The sequence below is a fragment of the Dendropsophus ebraccatus genome, chromosome 1, assembly GCF_027789765.1.
Source record: "Dendropsophus ebraccatus isolate aDenEbr1 chromosome 1, aDenEbr1.pat, whole genome shotgun sequence".
NCBI lineage: Eukaryota > Metazoa > Chordata > Amphibia > Anura > Hylidae > Dendropsophus > Dendropsophus ebraccatus.
This window is the reverse complement of record NC_091454.1, coordinates 117227815-117246027: the sequence shown is the minus strand read 5'-3', so window position 1 is coordinate 117246027 and position 18213 is coordinate 117227815. Positions and strand designations below refer to the sequence as shown.

General features: G+C 45.4%; 1 protein-coding gene across 2 annotated transcripts in view; it reads left to right on the top strand.

Moving 5' to 3' along the window:
- Positions 1-567: 567 nt before the first annotated feature.
- The window catches only part of SLC2A13 (solute carrier family 2 member 13), a 163907-nt gene continuing 146261 nt past the window's right edge, over positions 568-18213 (top strand). For both annotated transcript variants that reach the window (XM_069977256.1, XM_069977253.1), the window contains exon 1: positions 568-1422. In XM_069977256.1, the coding sequence (XP_069833357.1) occupies positions 864-1422 (559 nt within the window). In that variant the 5' untranslated portion in view covers positions 568-863. The remainder of the gene's footprint in view (positions 1423-18213) is intronic.

Genomic DNA, 18213 nt, shown 5'->3' with positions numbered 1-18213 from the left:
GTTTTTGTAGCGCTGTATAACCCCTTTAATGGCAAATAAGTAGTTATTTTAGAATAATGGCCGTTGTTTTGAAATATCGGCTGCTATTTGCCATTAAATGGCGGCCATCCACTCAATTTCAACATTATGTAAACAGAGCCTTTCTGTGTATTCAATCCTCGCCTGGTTTTGGTTACAATATACTGTATGTGAACATAGAATAAAAACTAGGATGTGCTCCAGCCATTGTGATAGCAGCAGTGTTACAGTTAATTATGGGGGCCTCCACCGCTGTCTTGTACTAGTGTGATTGGAGATAGATAGATAGATAGATAGATAGATAGGAGATAGATAGATAGATAGATAGATAGATAGATAGATAGATAGATAGATAGGCCAGTCTTGGTGTATGCCAGTGACGCACGTCATCCCCTCCGCTGTCACCACGGGGATCCGCTCCTCACATAGAGAAGAGTTGCTGACCTGAGGCGAGAACACCTATGAAACCTCCGTGTGACGTCAGCAATCAGCTGCTGCAGGTCATGTGACCAGGCGCTCCGCCCCTCCAGTTTGACAGCGCTGTGGCTCCGTGTAGTCGCTCGGAGTCGCTGCTCTGCCTCCAGCTCGCCATCCTCGGGTCTGAGCGTTGTACCTGAGCGGTAAAACATGTACAAAGTATCCGGAAAGTAAGCGACTGGGCTCCGGAGCTAGAGGCTACCGCTACCGCTGACAAGGCAGGGATCCTGGGCGGAGGCTGCACACATATGTCCCGGGCAGCCATCCCTTGTGCATCCTGACCAGAGCGGCCTCGGCAGCAGCAGGTACCCCGGCGCCGGTGTGTGCAGACGAGCCGCTGGCCATCGTACACCGGGCCCACCCTACCTATGTCCCGCAAAGCAAGCGATAATGTGGAGTACACGCTGCGGAGCCTGAGCAACCTGATGGGGGAGAAGAAGCGGAGGAAGCATGACGAGGGAGCCGGGGAGAGGAGCCTGATCGCCGCCGACTCGTGCACCAGCATCAACAGCCAGGCGAGCGCGGCAGCCGCCCCGTCCGCCGCAGCAGCCGGAGAGGACCTGGAGCGGGCGGCCCGCAGGCAGTTCCAGCAGGATGTCACCCCGGCGTTCGTCTACGTGGTGTCCGTCTTCTCTGCCCTGGGAGGCTTCCTCTTCGGCTATGACACCGGGGTGGTGTCCGGGGCCATGCTGCTGCTCAAGAGGGACATGAACCTGTCTGCGCTGTGGCAGGAGCTGCTGGTGTCCAGCACGGTGGGGGCGGCCGCGCTCTCTGCCCTGGCAGGCGGGGTGCTCAATGGCATGCTGGGGCGCAGACCGTGCATCCTCCTGGCCAGCCTGCTCTTCATGGCCGGGGCCGTGGTGCTGGCCGCTGCTGGCGGCAAGGAGACCCTGCTCGGTGGCCGGGTGGTCGTGGGACTAGGCATCGGTAAGTCCCTCCTAACTAACCGGAGCAACATGTAGCCTGCTACCCACCGGGGGAGGTGATCGGTGTGATGGGGACAGTCCAGATAACAGGACCCTAAGGAGGAATGAGAGAAGGATGGGGGTGAGAGGGGCAGTCTATATAACAGTGCCATGTGGGGGGATGAGGGAAGGATGGGGGTGAGAGGGACAGTCTATATAACAGTACCCTAAGGAAGCATGAGAGAAGGATGAGGGTGATAGGGGCAGTCCAGATAACAGTACCCTAAGCAGGGGTGAGAGGGACAGTCCAAATAATAGTACCCTAAGGAGGGATGAGAGAAGGATGGGGGTGAGAGGGGCAGTCCAGATAACAGTACCATGTGGGGGAATGAGGGAAGGATGGGGGTGAGAGGGACAGTCCAGATAACAGTACCCTAAGGAGGGATGGGAGAAGGATGGGGGTGAGAGGGGCAGTCCAGATAACAGTACTCTAAGGAGGGATGGGGGTGAGAGGGGCAGTCCAGATAACAGTACCATGTGGGGGAATGAGGGAAGGATGGGGGTGAGAGGGACAGTCCAGATAACAGTACCCTAAGCAGGGGTGAGAGGGACAGTCCAAATAACAGTACCCTAAGGAGGGATGGGAGAAGGATGGGGGTGAGAGGGGCAGTCTATATAACCGTGCCATGTGGGGGGATGAGGGAAGGATGGGGGTGAGAGGGGCAGTCCAGATAACAGTACCCTAAGCAGGGGTGAGAGGGACAGTCCAAATAACAGTACCCTAAGGAGGGATGGGAGAAGGATGGGGGTGACAGGAACAGTCTATATAACAGTGCCATGTGGGGGGATGAGGGAAGGATGGGGGTGAGAGGGACAGTCCAGATAACAGTACCCTAAGGAAGGATGAGAGAAAGATGGGGTAGAGAGGGGCAGACCAAAAAACAGTACCCTAAGAAAGGATAATAGAAGGATGGGGGTAACCGGCAATGTCCAGATAACAGAACCATAAGGGGGGATGAGAGAAGGATGGGAGTGAGAGGGACAGTCTATATAACAGTGCTATGTGGAGGGATAATAGAAGGATGGGAGTGAGACGGACAGTCCAAATAACAGTACCCTAAGGAGGCATGAGAGAAGGATGGGGATGACAGGGGCAGTCTAGATAACAGTACCCTAAGCAGGGATGGCGGTAACAGGGACAGTCCGGATAACAGTACCCTAAGCAGGGATGGCGGTAACAGGGACAGTCCGGATAACGTTACCATATGGAGGCATGAGAGAAGGATGGGGGTTACAGGGACAGTCCAAATAACAGTACCCTAAGGAGGGATAACATAAGGGTGGGGGTGACAGGGACAGTCTATATAACAGTGCCATGTTGAGGTATGAGGGAAGGATGGGGGTGACGGACAGTCCAGATAACAGTGCCCTATGAAGGGATGTGAGAACGATGGGGGGGTAACAGGGACAGTCCACATAACAGTACCCTAAGGAGGGATGGGGATAACGGGAACAATCCAGATAACAGTGCCAAATGAAGGGGTGAGACAAGGACAGTCCAAATAACATAACCCTAAGGAGGCATGAGAGAAGGATGGGGGTGACAGGGACAATCCAAATAACAGAACACTAACGACCCTATTTCACAGGACGATTATCATGTGAAAAAGCGTTATATCGTTTGAAATTAAACGATAATTGTTCTATGCTATGGCAGGCAACGATCGAAAAATCATTCGTATGTCGTTGATCATTGATTTAGATCTGAACCTAAAATTATCGTTAATCGTTCGCTGTAATTCCACATTTGTTTGCTCAAGTTCCGCATTTGTTCACTAATCGTTCAGTGTAATTGCACATTGTCCATTGTTTTCCTGGAATCAGAAGGAATAAACGATCATAGTAACAATCACAATAACGATCGTAACTAACGACCATCATTCTGTGTAATATGGTGAACGATTTCAGGTTAACGATAAACAATCTCGTTTGCGATCATTTATCGTTAGTTGTTAGTCGTTAAAAATTGCTCCGTGTAATAGGACCCTACGGAGGGGATGAGAGAAGGATGGGGATAACAGGGACAGTCCAGATAACAGTGCCATAAGGAGGGATGAACGAAGGATAGGAGTGACAGGGGCAGTTCAGATAACAGTACCATACTGGGGGATGAGAGAAGGATGGGGATAACAGGGACAGTCCAGATAACAGTGCCATAAGGAGGGATGAGAGAAGGATGGTGGTAACAGGGGCAGTATAGATAACAGTATCATAAGGGGGGATGATTGAAGGATAGGAGTGACAGGGGCAGTCCAGATAACAGTATCATAAGGGGGGATGAGAGAAGGATGGTGGTGACAGGGGCAGTCCAGATAACAGTACCATAAGAGGGATGGGAGAAGGATAGGGGTGACAGGGGCAGTCCAGATAACAGTACCGTAAGGGGGGATGAGAGAAGGATGGTGGTGACAGGGGCAGTCCAGATAACAGTACCATGAGGGGGGATGGGAGAAGGATGGTGGTGACAGGGGCAGTCCAGATAACAGTACCGTGAGGGGGGATGGGAGAAGGATGGTGGTGACAGGGGCAGTTCAGATAACAGTACCATAAGGGGGATGGGAGAAGGATAGGGGTGACAGGGGCAGTCCAGATAACAGTACCATAAGGGGGTATGAGAGAAGGATGGTGGTGACAGGGGCAGTTCAGATAACAGTACCATAAGGGGGGATGGGAGAAGGATAGGGGTGACAGGGGCAGTCCAGATAACAGTACCGTAAGGGGGGATGAGAGAAGGATGGTGGTGACAGGGGCAGTCCAGATAACAGTACCATAAGGGGGATGGGAGAAGGATAGGGGTGACAGGGCAGTCTGGATAACAATAAAATACAAGGGCTGGGGGGATAAGAGGATGATACAGGGACACTTTAGGTGACAACATCTTACAGGAGCTTGGGGGGAAAGACACAGGGATGTAGGTTATCCAGCTAGTCCAGGTAATGGTACCTGGAGCTGGTGGGATGATATAAGGGATACTATTACGCCGAATACTGCAATGGAAGTGATAGACAGTCCAGATAAGTGTACCATGCCGGAACTGGAGGGATGATTGAAGGATACAGGGATGGAGAGAGTCCACATAAGAGCATCATAAAAAAGCTGGAGGGATGATAGGAGGATAGAGGGGTGAAGGTTATGGGGAGAGTGCAAGTAGGGGCATCAACCAGGAGCTAGATGAATGATAGGAAGATATTAGTTGGTGTTGTTACCACTGGTACAAGGATGGAGGTAATGGAGATAGTGGGATAACAGTACGGTACACGAGCAGAGGGGTGACAGGAGGACAGTCCAGGTAAGAACCCTCTACAAGAGCTGGGGTGGGGATAGCAGCATATAATCCATGCTCTTTCCGCTACTACAAGTATGGAAGTGAGAGAGGAGTCCAGATGACAGTAACATGTAGATACTGGCCCAGATTAATCAAAGTGTGTAATGCTGCGTTTACACGAAATGATAATTGGCCCGAACGTACGATTAACGATGTCGGAGTAACGTGTTTGTTTTTTTTCATAACGATCAGCGTTTAGACGGTACATACGATACATACGATACATACGATACATCGTACGGAAAACGATCGCTTAAGCCTATCTCACACATTGGTTAAATCGGCGAACGGTCTGCGAATTTTTTACGAACGACGATTTGATAACATGTTGTAAGATCAAAATGAATGATTTCTCATTCGTCGTTTGATCGTTCGCTGCGTTTACACGTACAATTATCGTTTGAATTTGCTCGTTATCGCGCAAATTCGCATGATAATCATTACGTGTAAACGCACCATAACACACAAACTGGTGTGAACTGCCCTCAGCAACCAATCACATCTCGGCTTTTAGTTCTGGTAAAACGATAGCTGAGCTGTAATTACTTTTGCGGGCAGGTCACACCAGTTTCTGTTTTACACACACATAAATCTAGACCATTGTAGGATAAAACTCTGTAATGTAATTGGAGAAGTGTTATCAGTTTACGGGAAGTTACATGGACACAGGTGAGACAGTCCATATACAAGATTTATATTGGAACAGATGGGAATATATATGATAGTGTGTAATGCTGCGTTTACACGGAACGATTATCGTGTGAATTTGCACGATAACGATTGCACGAATAACAATTTGCACGAATTTGAACGATAATCGTACGTGTAAACGCAGCGAATGATCAAGCGACGAGTGAGAAATAGTTCAGTTTGATCTTTGAACATGTTCTTAAATCGTCGTTCGCAAAAAATTCGCAGACCGTTCCGTGTCGTTCACCGATTTTACCTATGTGCGAGATAAGCTTAAGCGATCGCAAAACAAATTTTCCGTACGATATATGGTTCCGTCTAAACGCTGATCGTTATTAAAAAAAAATAAATTGTTACTTCGAAATCGTTAATCGTACGATCGTGCGAATTATCGTTCCGTGTAAACGCAGCATTAGGAGACTGTCCTACAAGTAGCACATATTTGTCCTCTCCTAAAGATATGTTGTGTGTGTATTGTGTTTTTTGTGTGTCCTGTTCTATAACGTCCAATCTCCTGCTTGGGTTCGCAGAGTAGTCCTGGCTGTCATGTTTTAGGGGGGAGGTGATGTGCTGTGATCCAGCATGTCCAGGAAGCACATTTATAAAAGTGTCTATATGGTGACACGTGTGTGTGTTTGTGCAATATGGCATGTGACAATTAGAGGGATTTTCTGCGAGGACAGTGATCTGGGCCTGTTCCAGCCAGTGCTGCGTAAGCAGGTGGGCTAAGGAAAAGCTATAAGATTGCTGGAAGCCCAAGGAAGAGTTGTAAGTATTGTACGTCATTGCTGTGTTAAAATAAAAGCAGGGCAGTTCTCTTAAAAAGGTGGTGTCCCATATCAAAGCACTTGGATCTGAACTTTGTTGGACACATAATGAGACTGCTTTCTAGTTGCACAAGTGTTAAGTTGCATGCATGTTCTGTTCCCAATGCAGGTGATTTAGAGGAGATTTGTGTGAAAGGTAGCCGTCTGGCAGTGGTAAGGTCCCATGGGGGTGCAGTGTGTAAGTAGACCTGTGGCTGGGGCAACCCTATGAGTAATGCCTAGAGATCCGCAGTGACTTGGTTGGTTCAAGCAAGATTCAACACTCACCTTGGGGGTGACTTCACTTCCTGAGGAACTAGTGACATGGTCCTTGGTCCTCTGGGCTCTGCTTAGGAAAAGCTACAGAAATATTAATATGTAGTGTTTGGGAAGCAATCACGTTTGTATTGCCCTGAGCATTCTTTACAGCCATACACTTAATCGATATGAGCATTACTTATATGGCCCGTAACAGTACTTTGTAAGCCTTACCTATGTAGGCATGAGGGCGTTCCTCAACTGCTAACTAGTCACCACTGGCAGGAAACCTTTGTTAACCACGCCTACCTGGAAGCTTGATTAGTAAAGAGTTTTCCTGCCAACCGTGACTAGTTATCAGCTGAGGACCGCTTCCATGCCTGGATAGCTAAGACAAAGTACAATTCTGGGCTGTAAAAGTAACGCTCATATCGATTACCTGCATGGCTGGAAACGGTGCTCGGGGCCATATAATGACGCATTTATAGCTGCAGGGGCATTTTGTAGTGATAGGTTTTCTATCTATTCACCATTGTGCAAATCACCAAGCATCCTGTAACAGATAAAATCACTGTAAGCACCAAACATACATGCCTCTGACCCCCGGTAAAGCATGCTGTCACCACAGAGAGCTGTCCACAGAGATTCATGTTACAGCTAGGAGGTATCATATGCTTTCACCTGTGATGAACTGTCCCGAATGGATCCTCATACAAGTTCCACAAGGGCCATTGATAAATGTTTGACTTATGCTGCGTTTACACGAAACGATAATTGGCCGATCGTACTATTAACGATGTCGGAGTAACAATTTTTTTTTCTCATAACGATCAGCATTTAGACGGAACGATATATCGTACAGAAAATTCGTTTTGTGATCGCTTAAGCCTATTTCACACATTGGTTAAATTGGCGAACGACTGTTCACACGGAACGATCTGCGAATTTTTTGCGAACGATCAACGACTATTTGAGAACATGTTCAAAGATCAAAATGAACGATTTCTCGCTCGTCGTTTGAGCGTTCGCTGCGTTTACATGTACGATTATCGTTCGAATTCAATCGTTATTGTGCGAATTTGCACGATAATCATTCCGTCTAAACGCAGCATTAGAAGACATTGTAAAAGCTTGGAAATAGTCAACACAGTGCTATTATGTCAGACATATTTGTTTTGTAATTCTTTTTATTTTAGGGGGAAATGACTTTGTAATCGTAAGCTATGAAATTGGTATAGTGCTAGGCTACTGCATCACTGGCATCTTTATCACTGGCCTACTTGTAATGGTCCTTTTTATCCCTGTGGCAGCCAGTTCCCACCGTCTAAGAGCTGTAACTTTTTCCATCAGTAGAGCTTTTGGTTTTTGTTTGCAAGTTCTCTAAACCTTTTAAGGGGTAGTTCACAAGAAAAAATCCTTCAAATTAACTGGTGCAAGAAATTGCCAGAAATTTGTAATTTACTTCTATTAAAATCTAATTTCTTCCAGTATTTATCATCTGCTGTATGTCCTACAGGAAGTGGTATTCTTTCCAGTCTGGAAAGCAGGAAAGGTTTTGTTTGGGGATTTGCTGCTGCTCTGGACAGTTCCTGACAACTACAGAGGTGGCAGCAGCAAGCACTGTGTCAGACTGGAAAGAATACCCAACTTCCTGCAGTATATACAGCAGCTGGCAGACTTGAGATTTTTTTAGTAGTAGTAAATTACAAATATCTGGCTCCAGCTGATTTGAACGAAAATTACTCCTTTAATGACCGCTGACATGCTTGTTTATGGCGCTCATAGTAAGACACAGAAGTGTAGCTAGGCTCTCCTGCACCCGGGGCAAAGATTCAATTTTGCGCCCCCCCCCCCCTTCCCCCCGTATGCGCAGTAAGCACAGGGGAGCCCATTATATATATATATATATATATATATATATATATATATATATATATATATATATATATTTATTTATTTAGTGGTACCTTGGTTTAGGAGCGTTTTGGTTTAAGAGCTCACATTTTTTCAAAATTGTGACTTGGTTTAAGAGCATTGCTTTGGTTTAAGAGCTCCCTGTACTGGGTGGGAGCACAAGTGGAGGAGGGGCATGGTTTGCATAGCGGGGTCTACAGCACTGTACTATGACCCAGGAAGTCTCCCTCACCTTCCAAATCATAGCAGATCCACTTAAGGCTGGGGCTCACATCAGGGGACAGGACTGTGGAGGTAATCTCTTCATAGCTGTAACCCCTCTCTCCCCGGACAGAGAGTGCTGCTATATTGTGCCCACATCTGCCCTGCTCATTCCTTCATGCCCCCTGCAGTCTCTATCCGCCCTTCTGTTTCCTATCCTCTCCATTACTGTACAGTAACTTATAATATCACATATTCTGCTGTTTCTGAATGTTTATTTCATTTGTTTTACATGTTGTTCAGAATAATAAATCATTATTTTGGGGTGTGGAACCAATTGTCTGCATTTCTCTGATTTCTTATGGGAAAGTTTGCTTTGGTTTAAGAGTGATTTGGATTACAAGCACGGTCCCGGAACGAATTATGCTTGTAATACAAGGCACCACTGTATATATTATAATTATAATTATTATTTTTTTTAATGAAGTTTAGATGAGCGATTCGGTCATCTCTACTGGCAGCACTAGTGTGGTGGGTGCTGTCTGTACCTGAGGAGGCGCCGTTGTCTCCGCTCCCTGCTGTCTGTACCTGAGGAGGCTCCGTTGTCTCCGCTCCCTGCTGTCTGTACCTGGGGAGGCGCAGTTGTCTCCTCTCCCTGCTGTCTGTACCTGTGAATTAGGAGGCGAAGCTTCCTGATCTATCTCCAGTGTGACACCCAGTGTGATGTGATTCTATGGTGCAGTCTCCTAATGCACAGGTATGCTCAGCAGTAGAGTTGATCGGGAAATCCTAGGTTCGATTGAACTCGAACATTCACAAACCTTCCACATTAGATTGCTGATGCCTTCCTGGTCCGTGGGGAAGGAGGAGAGTGCCCGGCTATTACCTAGGCTGAATCGCTGAATCCCAGAATTCCAGTCGGTACCCTGGCTGTCTCCTCCTTCCCCACAGACCAGGCAGGCATCAGCAATCTAATGCGGCAGGTTCGTGAATGTTCGAGTTCTATAGAACCTAGGATTTCCCGAGATTCGATCACCTCCCCTCAGCAGCGGAGACAACAGCAGTAATACCTCCAGTAAGGTTTTCCATCACCAAATTCAAAATAGAAATAATTTAGAAAAATGCAGGTACAGGTGCTTTATAGATTGGCACAGGGAACCTTGCGTCACCAGCTGTTGCAAAACTACAACTCCCATCATACATGGACAGTCAAAGCTAAAACTTTGGCTGTCTAGACATGATGGGAGTTGTAGTTCTGCAAAAGCTGGAGAGCCAAGCTTCCCTTCCCCTGCAGATAGTAGATGAGGTTTATATAAATGTGATATATATTTAGAGGGAAGTTATTAAGGGGTTAAGTATAGAATAATGTACAGCCAGATCAGACCCCTAAATAGACATTGGACCCCAACTCTCTTGTGTGCCCCCGCCATCCCAGACCCTGTCCCCCCCTGCCCCCCTCCCCAGACTGTGCACCCCTGATTGTTCTCCCCTTCCCACACACCTGTATCTTCTTTCTTCCTCCTCCATAGTGCAGTGTACATACAGGACCTGCGGTGACATCATAGTCACATGTCAAGGTCCTTCACCATCTCTTTCCTGTACTGTTTCCTGGCTGCTGTTTAGCCCTAATTTGTGCAAAATCGCGGTAAAAACGCAGCAATTTAGCGCAATTTATAGCTAAACAGCAGCCAGGAGACAGGACAGCATGAGAAATACCTCTTTTGATGAAGTAAAAATCGTCCCCTGCCTGACAGAGAGCAGGAGGATTCCAGGCTGCCTCATCCACTGTGATCCTTCTCTCTCTGCTCCCTGTGATGGCGCCCCCCCGGTCTCTGCGCCCGGGGCAGCTGCCCCCCTTGCCCCCCCCTAGCTACGGCCCTGTGTAGGCATAAAAGCCAGGTTTTAAATACTAGGAGTGAAAAAACATCTGAGCTTAGACTACCTTAAACGCTGCGATCGCTGTGCAATTCTTCCGCCGGCCGGATTCACTAAGAGGCCTCTTAGTGAATCCTGCTGGGTAGCAGGGGGCGGGGCCTAATATAAGACCGGCGTACTTGTACGCCGGTCTTCATAACTCCCCCCCCCCTATGTGCAATTCCCGTAATAAATGTATATTGCTCTCAGGCAGACTCTATGTACAGATTGCCAAAAATACTAATGAATGATGTGCTATAGCCCCCTAAGGGTCTTAAATATGCAACATAAAATGTGTGAAAAAAAGTTTTAAAACATATTTTTAACAAATCCCAAATAAAATGCCCTAATAAAGATTCATATTTCCTCCTTTGCCATTATACAAATAAAAATATAAAAAAATAAACATGTTCCATTTCGTAGCGTGTGGAATAGTGATCTGGTAAAAAAAAAAAAAATTGTGTTTTCCACAATAACTAACAAATAAATGAATACAATTTGCAAACTTGTTTTATATTACACCTATTGTTGATTTAGGTTACCACAGAATTTATTCTATACAGTGGTACCTCAGTTTAAGAGTAACTTGGATTGAGAGTGGTATGGCAGAAGAACTCAGTTTTTCAAAAATTGTGACTTGGTTTAAGAGCATTGCTTTGTTTTAATAGCTCCCTCTACTGGGTGGGATGGGGAGTGGGGAAGGGGCATGGTCTGTATAGCGAGGTCTACAGCACCGTGCTGTGACTTAGGAAGTCTCCCTCACCTTCCAAATCATAGCAGATCCACTTCAGGCTGGGGCCTGCATCAGGGGTCAGGACTGTGGAGGTAATCTCATAGCTGTAAGCCCTCTCTCCCCGGACAGAGAGTGCTGCATTTGTGCGCCAACATCTGCCCTGCTCATTCCTTCATACTCCCTGCAGTTTCTGTCAGCCCTTGTGTTTCCCATCCTCTCCATTCCTGCTATAATGTGCCTGCACTTACACTCATCTATACACAGTGCTATAATGTGCCTGCACTTACATTCAGCTATACACACTGCTCCTATAATGTGCCTGCACTTACACTCAGCTATATACACTGCTGCTATAATGTGCCTGCACTTACACTCAGCTATACACACTGCTGCTATAATGTGCCTGCACTCACACTCCGCTATATACACTGCTGCTATAATGTGCTATAATGATATAATGATGCGATAATGACATATTCAGCTGTTTCTCATTGTTTGTTTTATTTTTTATTTGCTATTCAAAAAAAAATCATTATTTTTGGGATGTGGAACCAATTGTGTGCATTTCAGTTATTTTTAAATGGAAAATTTGCTTTGGTTTAAAAGTGATTTGAATTACAAGCATGCTCCCTGAAATGCTCGTAATCCAAGGCACCATTTAAATTAAGATGTTTTATAAAAATAAAATAAAAAAAGACCATTTTAGCTCACAGGACAGACACCTGGGACCTGCTGTTTCATGTACTGTGGCGTCTGCCTCATGGCTGGTATAAGTTTATTGCTGTCATCTGCTCTTGTTTTTGTGATATCTTTGAGAGCATTGTTGTAGTCTCCTAATGAACTGCAGTTGCAAGGGGAAAAAATTCTATTTAAACTTTATATGCTATTTAGTTTGTGTTTTTTTTTTTTTGGTGTCCACAGTGTATGTCGCTCATAGGGTTTTTGTTTTAGGACATTGTGCAGCTGTTTAGGCAGGCAGTGAAGGCTATAGTAAGCCAGTCAGCCACCAGGGCTGTGCTAACTCAACCTAGGTAAAGGGTTTGGATATCAAAGTGAAACTGTGTGAGTAAATGTTCCTAAATGAAACATTTTCACTCCCTATGTGTCACATTATGGAACCCGTACTGATGCATGGTTCTGGAATTATATGTTCTAGTTATGATTTTCTTTGTTCAGGTGCATTTGTAGTACTATTTTATTGATCTTGATTTTAGCTTGTTGCCCTCCTTTTGTTGCAAAACTACAATTCCCATCTTGCCTTGACAAAGCGTTGAATGTCAGTCCGGGCATGATGGGAATTGTAGTTCTGCAGGAGCTGGAAAGCCCCAAGTTTGACACCACCACTCTAATAGTATACTATAATCCAGGTGCGACATGCTTAAAGCAACAGTGATGCTTTTGTACAAAGATTTTGCAGTTGCTAGGAGACAAGGTGACTGGCAATACCCTGCTTTCCTGCCATGTTATCAGCAGGCAATGGCCTCCTCGTTCAAATCAGATAGATAGACATATCTAGTGTGTACTGTACTGTGTTGTCGCCCCTAGACAAAGCGGCAGCAAAACACTTTAGGGTGCCTTCACACGTACCATATCACTGCGTTTTTAACACTGCGTTTTTATCGCTGCGTTTTTGGTGCGATTTTTTTTTTTTTTTTTTTTTTTTTTTTTTTTTTTTTTTTTTTTTTTTTACATGCGCGTTTTGGTTTTATACATGATTTTCATGTAAAAATCAAATCGCGCATGTAAAAATCGCACCAAAAATGCAGCGTTAAACGCAGCGATACGGTACGTGTGAAGCTACCCTTAAAGGGGTTGTCCGGCGATAAAAAATTATTCACAGAATAACACACATTACAAAGTTATACAACTTTGTAATGTATGTTATGTCTGTGAATGGCCCCCTTCCCCATGTCCCCCCACCCCCACCCGTGTACCCGGAAGTGTGGTGCGCTATACATTACCTGTCGCGTGCCGACCACGGTCTCCGATCGTCAGCAGTGACGTCTTCTTCGGGAGGCCAGCGGATCTTCCCGAGTGCCGGCCGCCCTCTGCAGCGTCATCCGAAGCTCAGCCGCGATTGGCTGAGCATAACTGTGCTCAGCCAATCGCGGCTGAGCAGCTGATGACGTGGCCGCGTCATCAGCCGCTCAGCCGCGATTGGCTGAGCACAGTTATGCTCAGCCAATCGCGGCTGAGCTTCGGATGACGCTGCAGAGGATGGCCGGCACTCGGGAAGATCCGCCAAGCTCCCGAAGAAGACGTCACTGCTGACGATCGGAGACCGTGGACGACACGATATGCGGTGAGTATAATGCACCACACTTCCGGGTCTAGCGTGGGTGGGGGGAAACACGGGGAAGGGGGCCATTCACAGACATAACATACATTACAAAGTTGTATAACTTTGTAATGTGTGTTATTCTGTGAATAATTTTTTATCGCCGGACAACCCCTTTAAAGTGCAGGAGCCAGGATGAGCTGACTTCTCTATATCACTATGGCTGACCTGTATATTTCTATGGCTGGCCCCTCTCTATCACTATGGCTGGCCCCTCTATATTACAGAGATCTGGCATTGTTAGCAGTGTTTCTGTGTGTATGGTGAATATTCGTTAGAAACATAGAACGCTGTCAACAGAAAAAGATCACCTGCTCCATCTAGTTTAGTTCTGAGTTGTTCAGGACATGGAGGCTGGAGACTAGCTGCATCCACTGCACACAAAGGAGACTCTGCTTTATATCTTTGTCTTATTCCTAAAAGTCGCCTCAGGATCATGTAGGAAGCTGCTGAGCCAGATCTACTTTACAGTAGTTGGACAAATAGGTCCTCTGGTGTCTGACCAGCCATTTATGAAGGAGCTGGAGTCTGAATTGGTCCTGATAAAATTCAGAAGTCAGAGCTGTAGTTTACCAATTTCACAGCCCTGAAAGGTACCATGTGTCCCCTTAACCTAACGGCTATCTGACAGTGTCAGCAGTTTGGAACGTGAATTACAGCTGACAGCTGGAACATACAGCTGACACTTATTAAAGGGAATCTGTCAACTGTAATTCACATGCAAGAGTTCAGTCCATGAAATACAGCTGGAATACAGACTGTATATAATCTGTATATATCATAGATGTGTGAACGCAGCCTTACACTTTGTCTGTAAAATGTATGTGTTTTTCAGGCTCAAACGTATGTGTGCATAGCCTGCAACATGTGCTTCCCTTGTGTAACAAGTGCTGTTTAGTTGTTTTGTTGTGTAGATGATCCTTTTGCAGGAATTACTTCTCTGCTTCTTATACAGAAACATTTATGTTGTGCAGTATGTAAACATTTCATGGTTCTCTACAAATGAAAGGTTGTGCAGACTTTTTAACTGTGTGAAAATTGCTGAATTATGATTTTATAAAGGGAAGCATGTGATTGTTGCAGACTTGCTGGTGTAAAGATGTGGGAAGTAAGTGGCTGTAATTATCATTTACTTCCAATAAAAATAGCAAATGAAACTACAAAGACTAATTTTCTTTTTGTTTTAAAATGCCCCTCCCACTCCTTTGTCTATCCAGTTGTGCAATCGAGCAGAGATTGCCTGGTCTTTGGAAAGCTGTATAACAAGTGTTAATTGCATATTTACATCATACTTGGGAACTATAATTCCGTATGGCATACACCTTCACTAAAACAATGTATATAAATTCAGCATGGGTGAAGAAACTGCAGAATAAAACATGCAGCGCTGCAGCTGCACAGGTTGAAACACCAGCCACTGACATGACCTGTGCTTAACAGGTGAGTTCCTGGCCTGATCATAGGTGTACCCTAAGCAGTACACATGCCATCTAATGAAGGATGGGAGAATGAGCATGGGCATCATGACATGTTTGTCACTGGGCATTAAAGGGGTTATCTGGCATTAGAAAACCTTTCATATAAAGCTGCAGTTATATAGAAAATATAGAGCTTAACTTCCCACAACACAGAGAAAAAAAGTAGCAAGCGGCACTCATCACGTCTTCTATCTTCTTTATTAAAAAATGCAAAGTGGACAAACATATCACCGGCATTAGGGAGGACAAGGCTAGAGATTGCAGCGGCGATCGTTTCATGTGCTCACACACACTTCATCTGGCTGATCGGTCCAATCATGCTGCCTTCATGCCTCACACACGTGAATCCTAGCACTGCTATGGAAGATGGGTCCTCATCTGTCTGGCTGCTACTGCTGCGAAGTCCGTGTCCATGGCAGGGAGACCTGAGTGTTCCAGGTCTATCTATGGGCAAATGCTATAATTGTAAACTACATTACAGCTGCGTCCTGCAGATGTTGGTACGGATGGAGGGACTGCCTGTTCCCTGTGCGCCCTATCTGGCTGGAGGAGGGCACTGCACCCAGCTGCCTGAGCACAAATTATTCATAATGCTATAATTGGTGAGGAAATGGATGTGTTGTTATAGTGAGAGTCCTCCATTATTCCTAAAACTTGTAGTGCGAAGAACCCCAACTTGTGGCTCTCTAGCTGTTGGAGAACTACATCTCTCAGTTCCTATGGTGCCCATGTCTTTGGGGTGCACTGCAGCAGTGATCGCCAGGTTGTTGCTCCCCAACTGTTGTAAAGCTACAACTGCCAGCATGCCCTAATTCCATAGCGATCAATAGCAGCCATCACAGCGCTTTGTCCCCCCCTTGGAACTCGGTTGTTGTTGGCGGAAGCATGTGTGGAGGGATGCTTGCTTTTTTTCAGATTCGCCCTATTGCCAAAATGAGCTAGAAACTGCCCTGGTTTGAGGACACATAAAAATGCTCTCTGATTCTTTACTTTTGACTGTTTGCTTGTCTGCTACATTTAAGATGACTGAGGATCTGTTCTAGCAGTTGGTAGGAGCCTGTGTTCTTTTGTCCTATGTAGAGAACTGTGTTTATTTAGTAAGTTTTCTGTTTGTAGAGCTACTGACTGTATATCCTATTGTGTATCCTGTTTATTGTTCTTCAAGGTTACGATAAATTCTTGGTTCCTTGATTCTTACACATTAGGGGGACATTTATTAAGTCCGACGTTTTTTTTACGCTGGACTTAAAAATGTCCCTGCATCTCCGGCGCTACGGGGATTTATGTAGAGGCGGACTGCCTCTACATAAATCCTGTGCACTCTGGTGCACACGGGAAAAAACCTACGCCAGCTGAGGACTGGAGTAGGTTTTCGGCGTAACTTTAAGAGAAAAAAAAATAATGAATCGCGCGGACTATGAGTTCGCGCCCCCTGTTGTGTTATGATTTGTATTGCCCCACTGACTCAAAATACTGTGTGCGCAGATAGGTATACAGTTTTGATTTTTGAAGATCCTTCATAGTGTAGCTATGTTACTTTGCTCAGTAAAGAAAATGGAAAAGTATGTCAAGTAAATATATTGTGGAGTTCCCAAATGTGTATCTACATATGTGAGCAGTTTGGATGTGACTGTCCTTTAAAACAATATTTGGTAGAAATAAGTTGTCCTGGTTTCTCAGTTTTGTTTCAACCCTTCCTGACCACCCACTGAATATTTTTTTTTTCTTTTTATATTTTTTTTGTTTTTCTTTTTATATTATTATACTGCTCCTTTTATTGCTTTTACTTTATTTCTCAAATAGAGCATAGCTATTTCTTTTGTTCTTTCTGGTAGATGGTTCTACTTTTGGTTCTACCAAAGTTTTACATAATTAAAAGCCTTTAATCAGAGATTAATCAGGCAGTCACCAAGTGGTACATTTAATTCAAGTTGGCCACCATGTTGGTGACCTGACTTAACAGGTTTCTCTCTTTCTCCAGAGCTGATATGCAAAATTGGGCTGGTACCAGGACTTTTATTATTAATTTTAGATGTTTTAGAGAGACTTTTTTGCTTTTTTACTTTTGAGTCTGAAGAGGGGACATGGCCACAGTTAATGGGGGGGTTGGCCTAAGGTGCCTAAGATTTGGCTAAAAATTCTGGTGCATTTTAACCTTTTCCCAACATACAGTTATGGCATCGGTTCACTGGGGAGGAGCATGCGTAGGCCCTTGTCATACCTGCTGGGTGCCAGCTTCTATCTGCACACTGCACCTGTCTGTAATGACTGACATCAGAGATCACTCAGATGTCAGTAATTTTACTGTTTTATTTAACACGATCAGTAGCGTTTTCAGCATGTTTTGACAGCTTATCATTGGTGGCACATTGACCCAATTGGCATCCCCCACAATGTAATCAGGGGGTGTTGACCAGCAGTCATGGGATCAGTGGCCCCGGGGTCTGCCATGACTGCTCTGCTGCCGGTCTGCTTTACCAGCAGACTGGCAATCAAATAGCTCAAGGAAAAGATTGCTTATTTTAATCATTGGTTCATTAATCTATATTAGGCCCTGGGGGAGAGGGGGGGGGGGGTAAATGGCAAACAAAAAGTGTTCATGAATTGTTTAAAAAAAAAAAAAGTTTTTTCTTAAAAAGATCAATCCACTGTTAAATTTAAAGAGGATGGACCACCAAAGCGTTAATATTGACATATACATACCATGCTGTCAGCTCTGAAGTCTAGAATCCGGTGATGTGGAGCTTTTGTAAATCTGTTGCTTGTTGACGTTTTATCTGCCAAAATAGTAATATGCTAATGAGCCGAGGAGAAGCACAGGAAGCCGGGCCGGCGCCTGTTATTCAAACTCCTCTCCTCCCCTCTCCATGACGTGCCGGCTTTTGCTCGTGCTGGCACACCTCCTATTTTAATATAGAAATGCCTCCTAAGCCGGGACCACCTGCTGCACTGCCCGACACGTCACGGAGGGGGGAGGGGAGGAGTTTGAATAACAGGCGCTGGCCCGGCCTCCTGTGCTCCACCTAAGCTAATTGGCATATTACTGTTTCAGCGGATTTAGAAAAGCTCCACATCACCGGGTTCTAGACTGCAGCG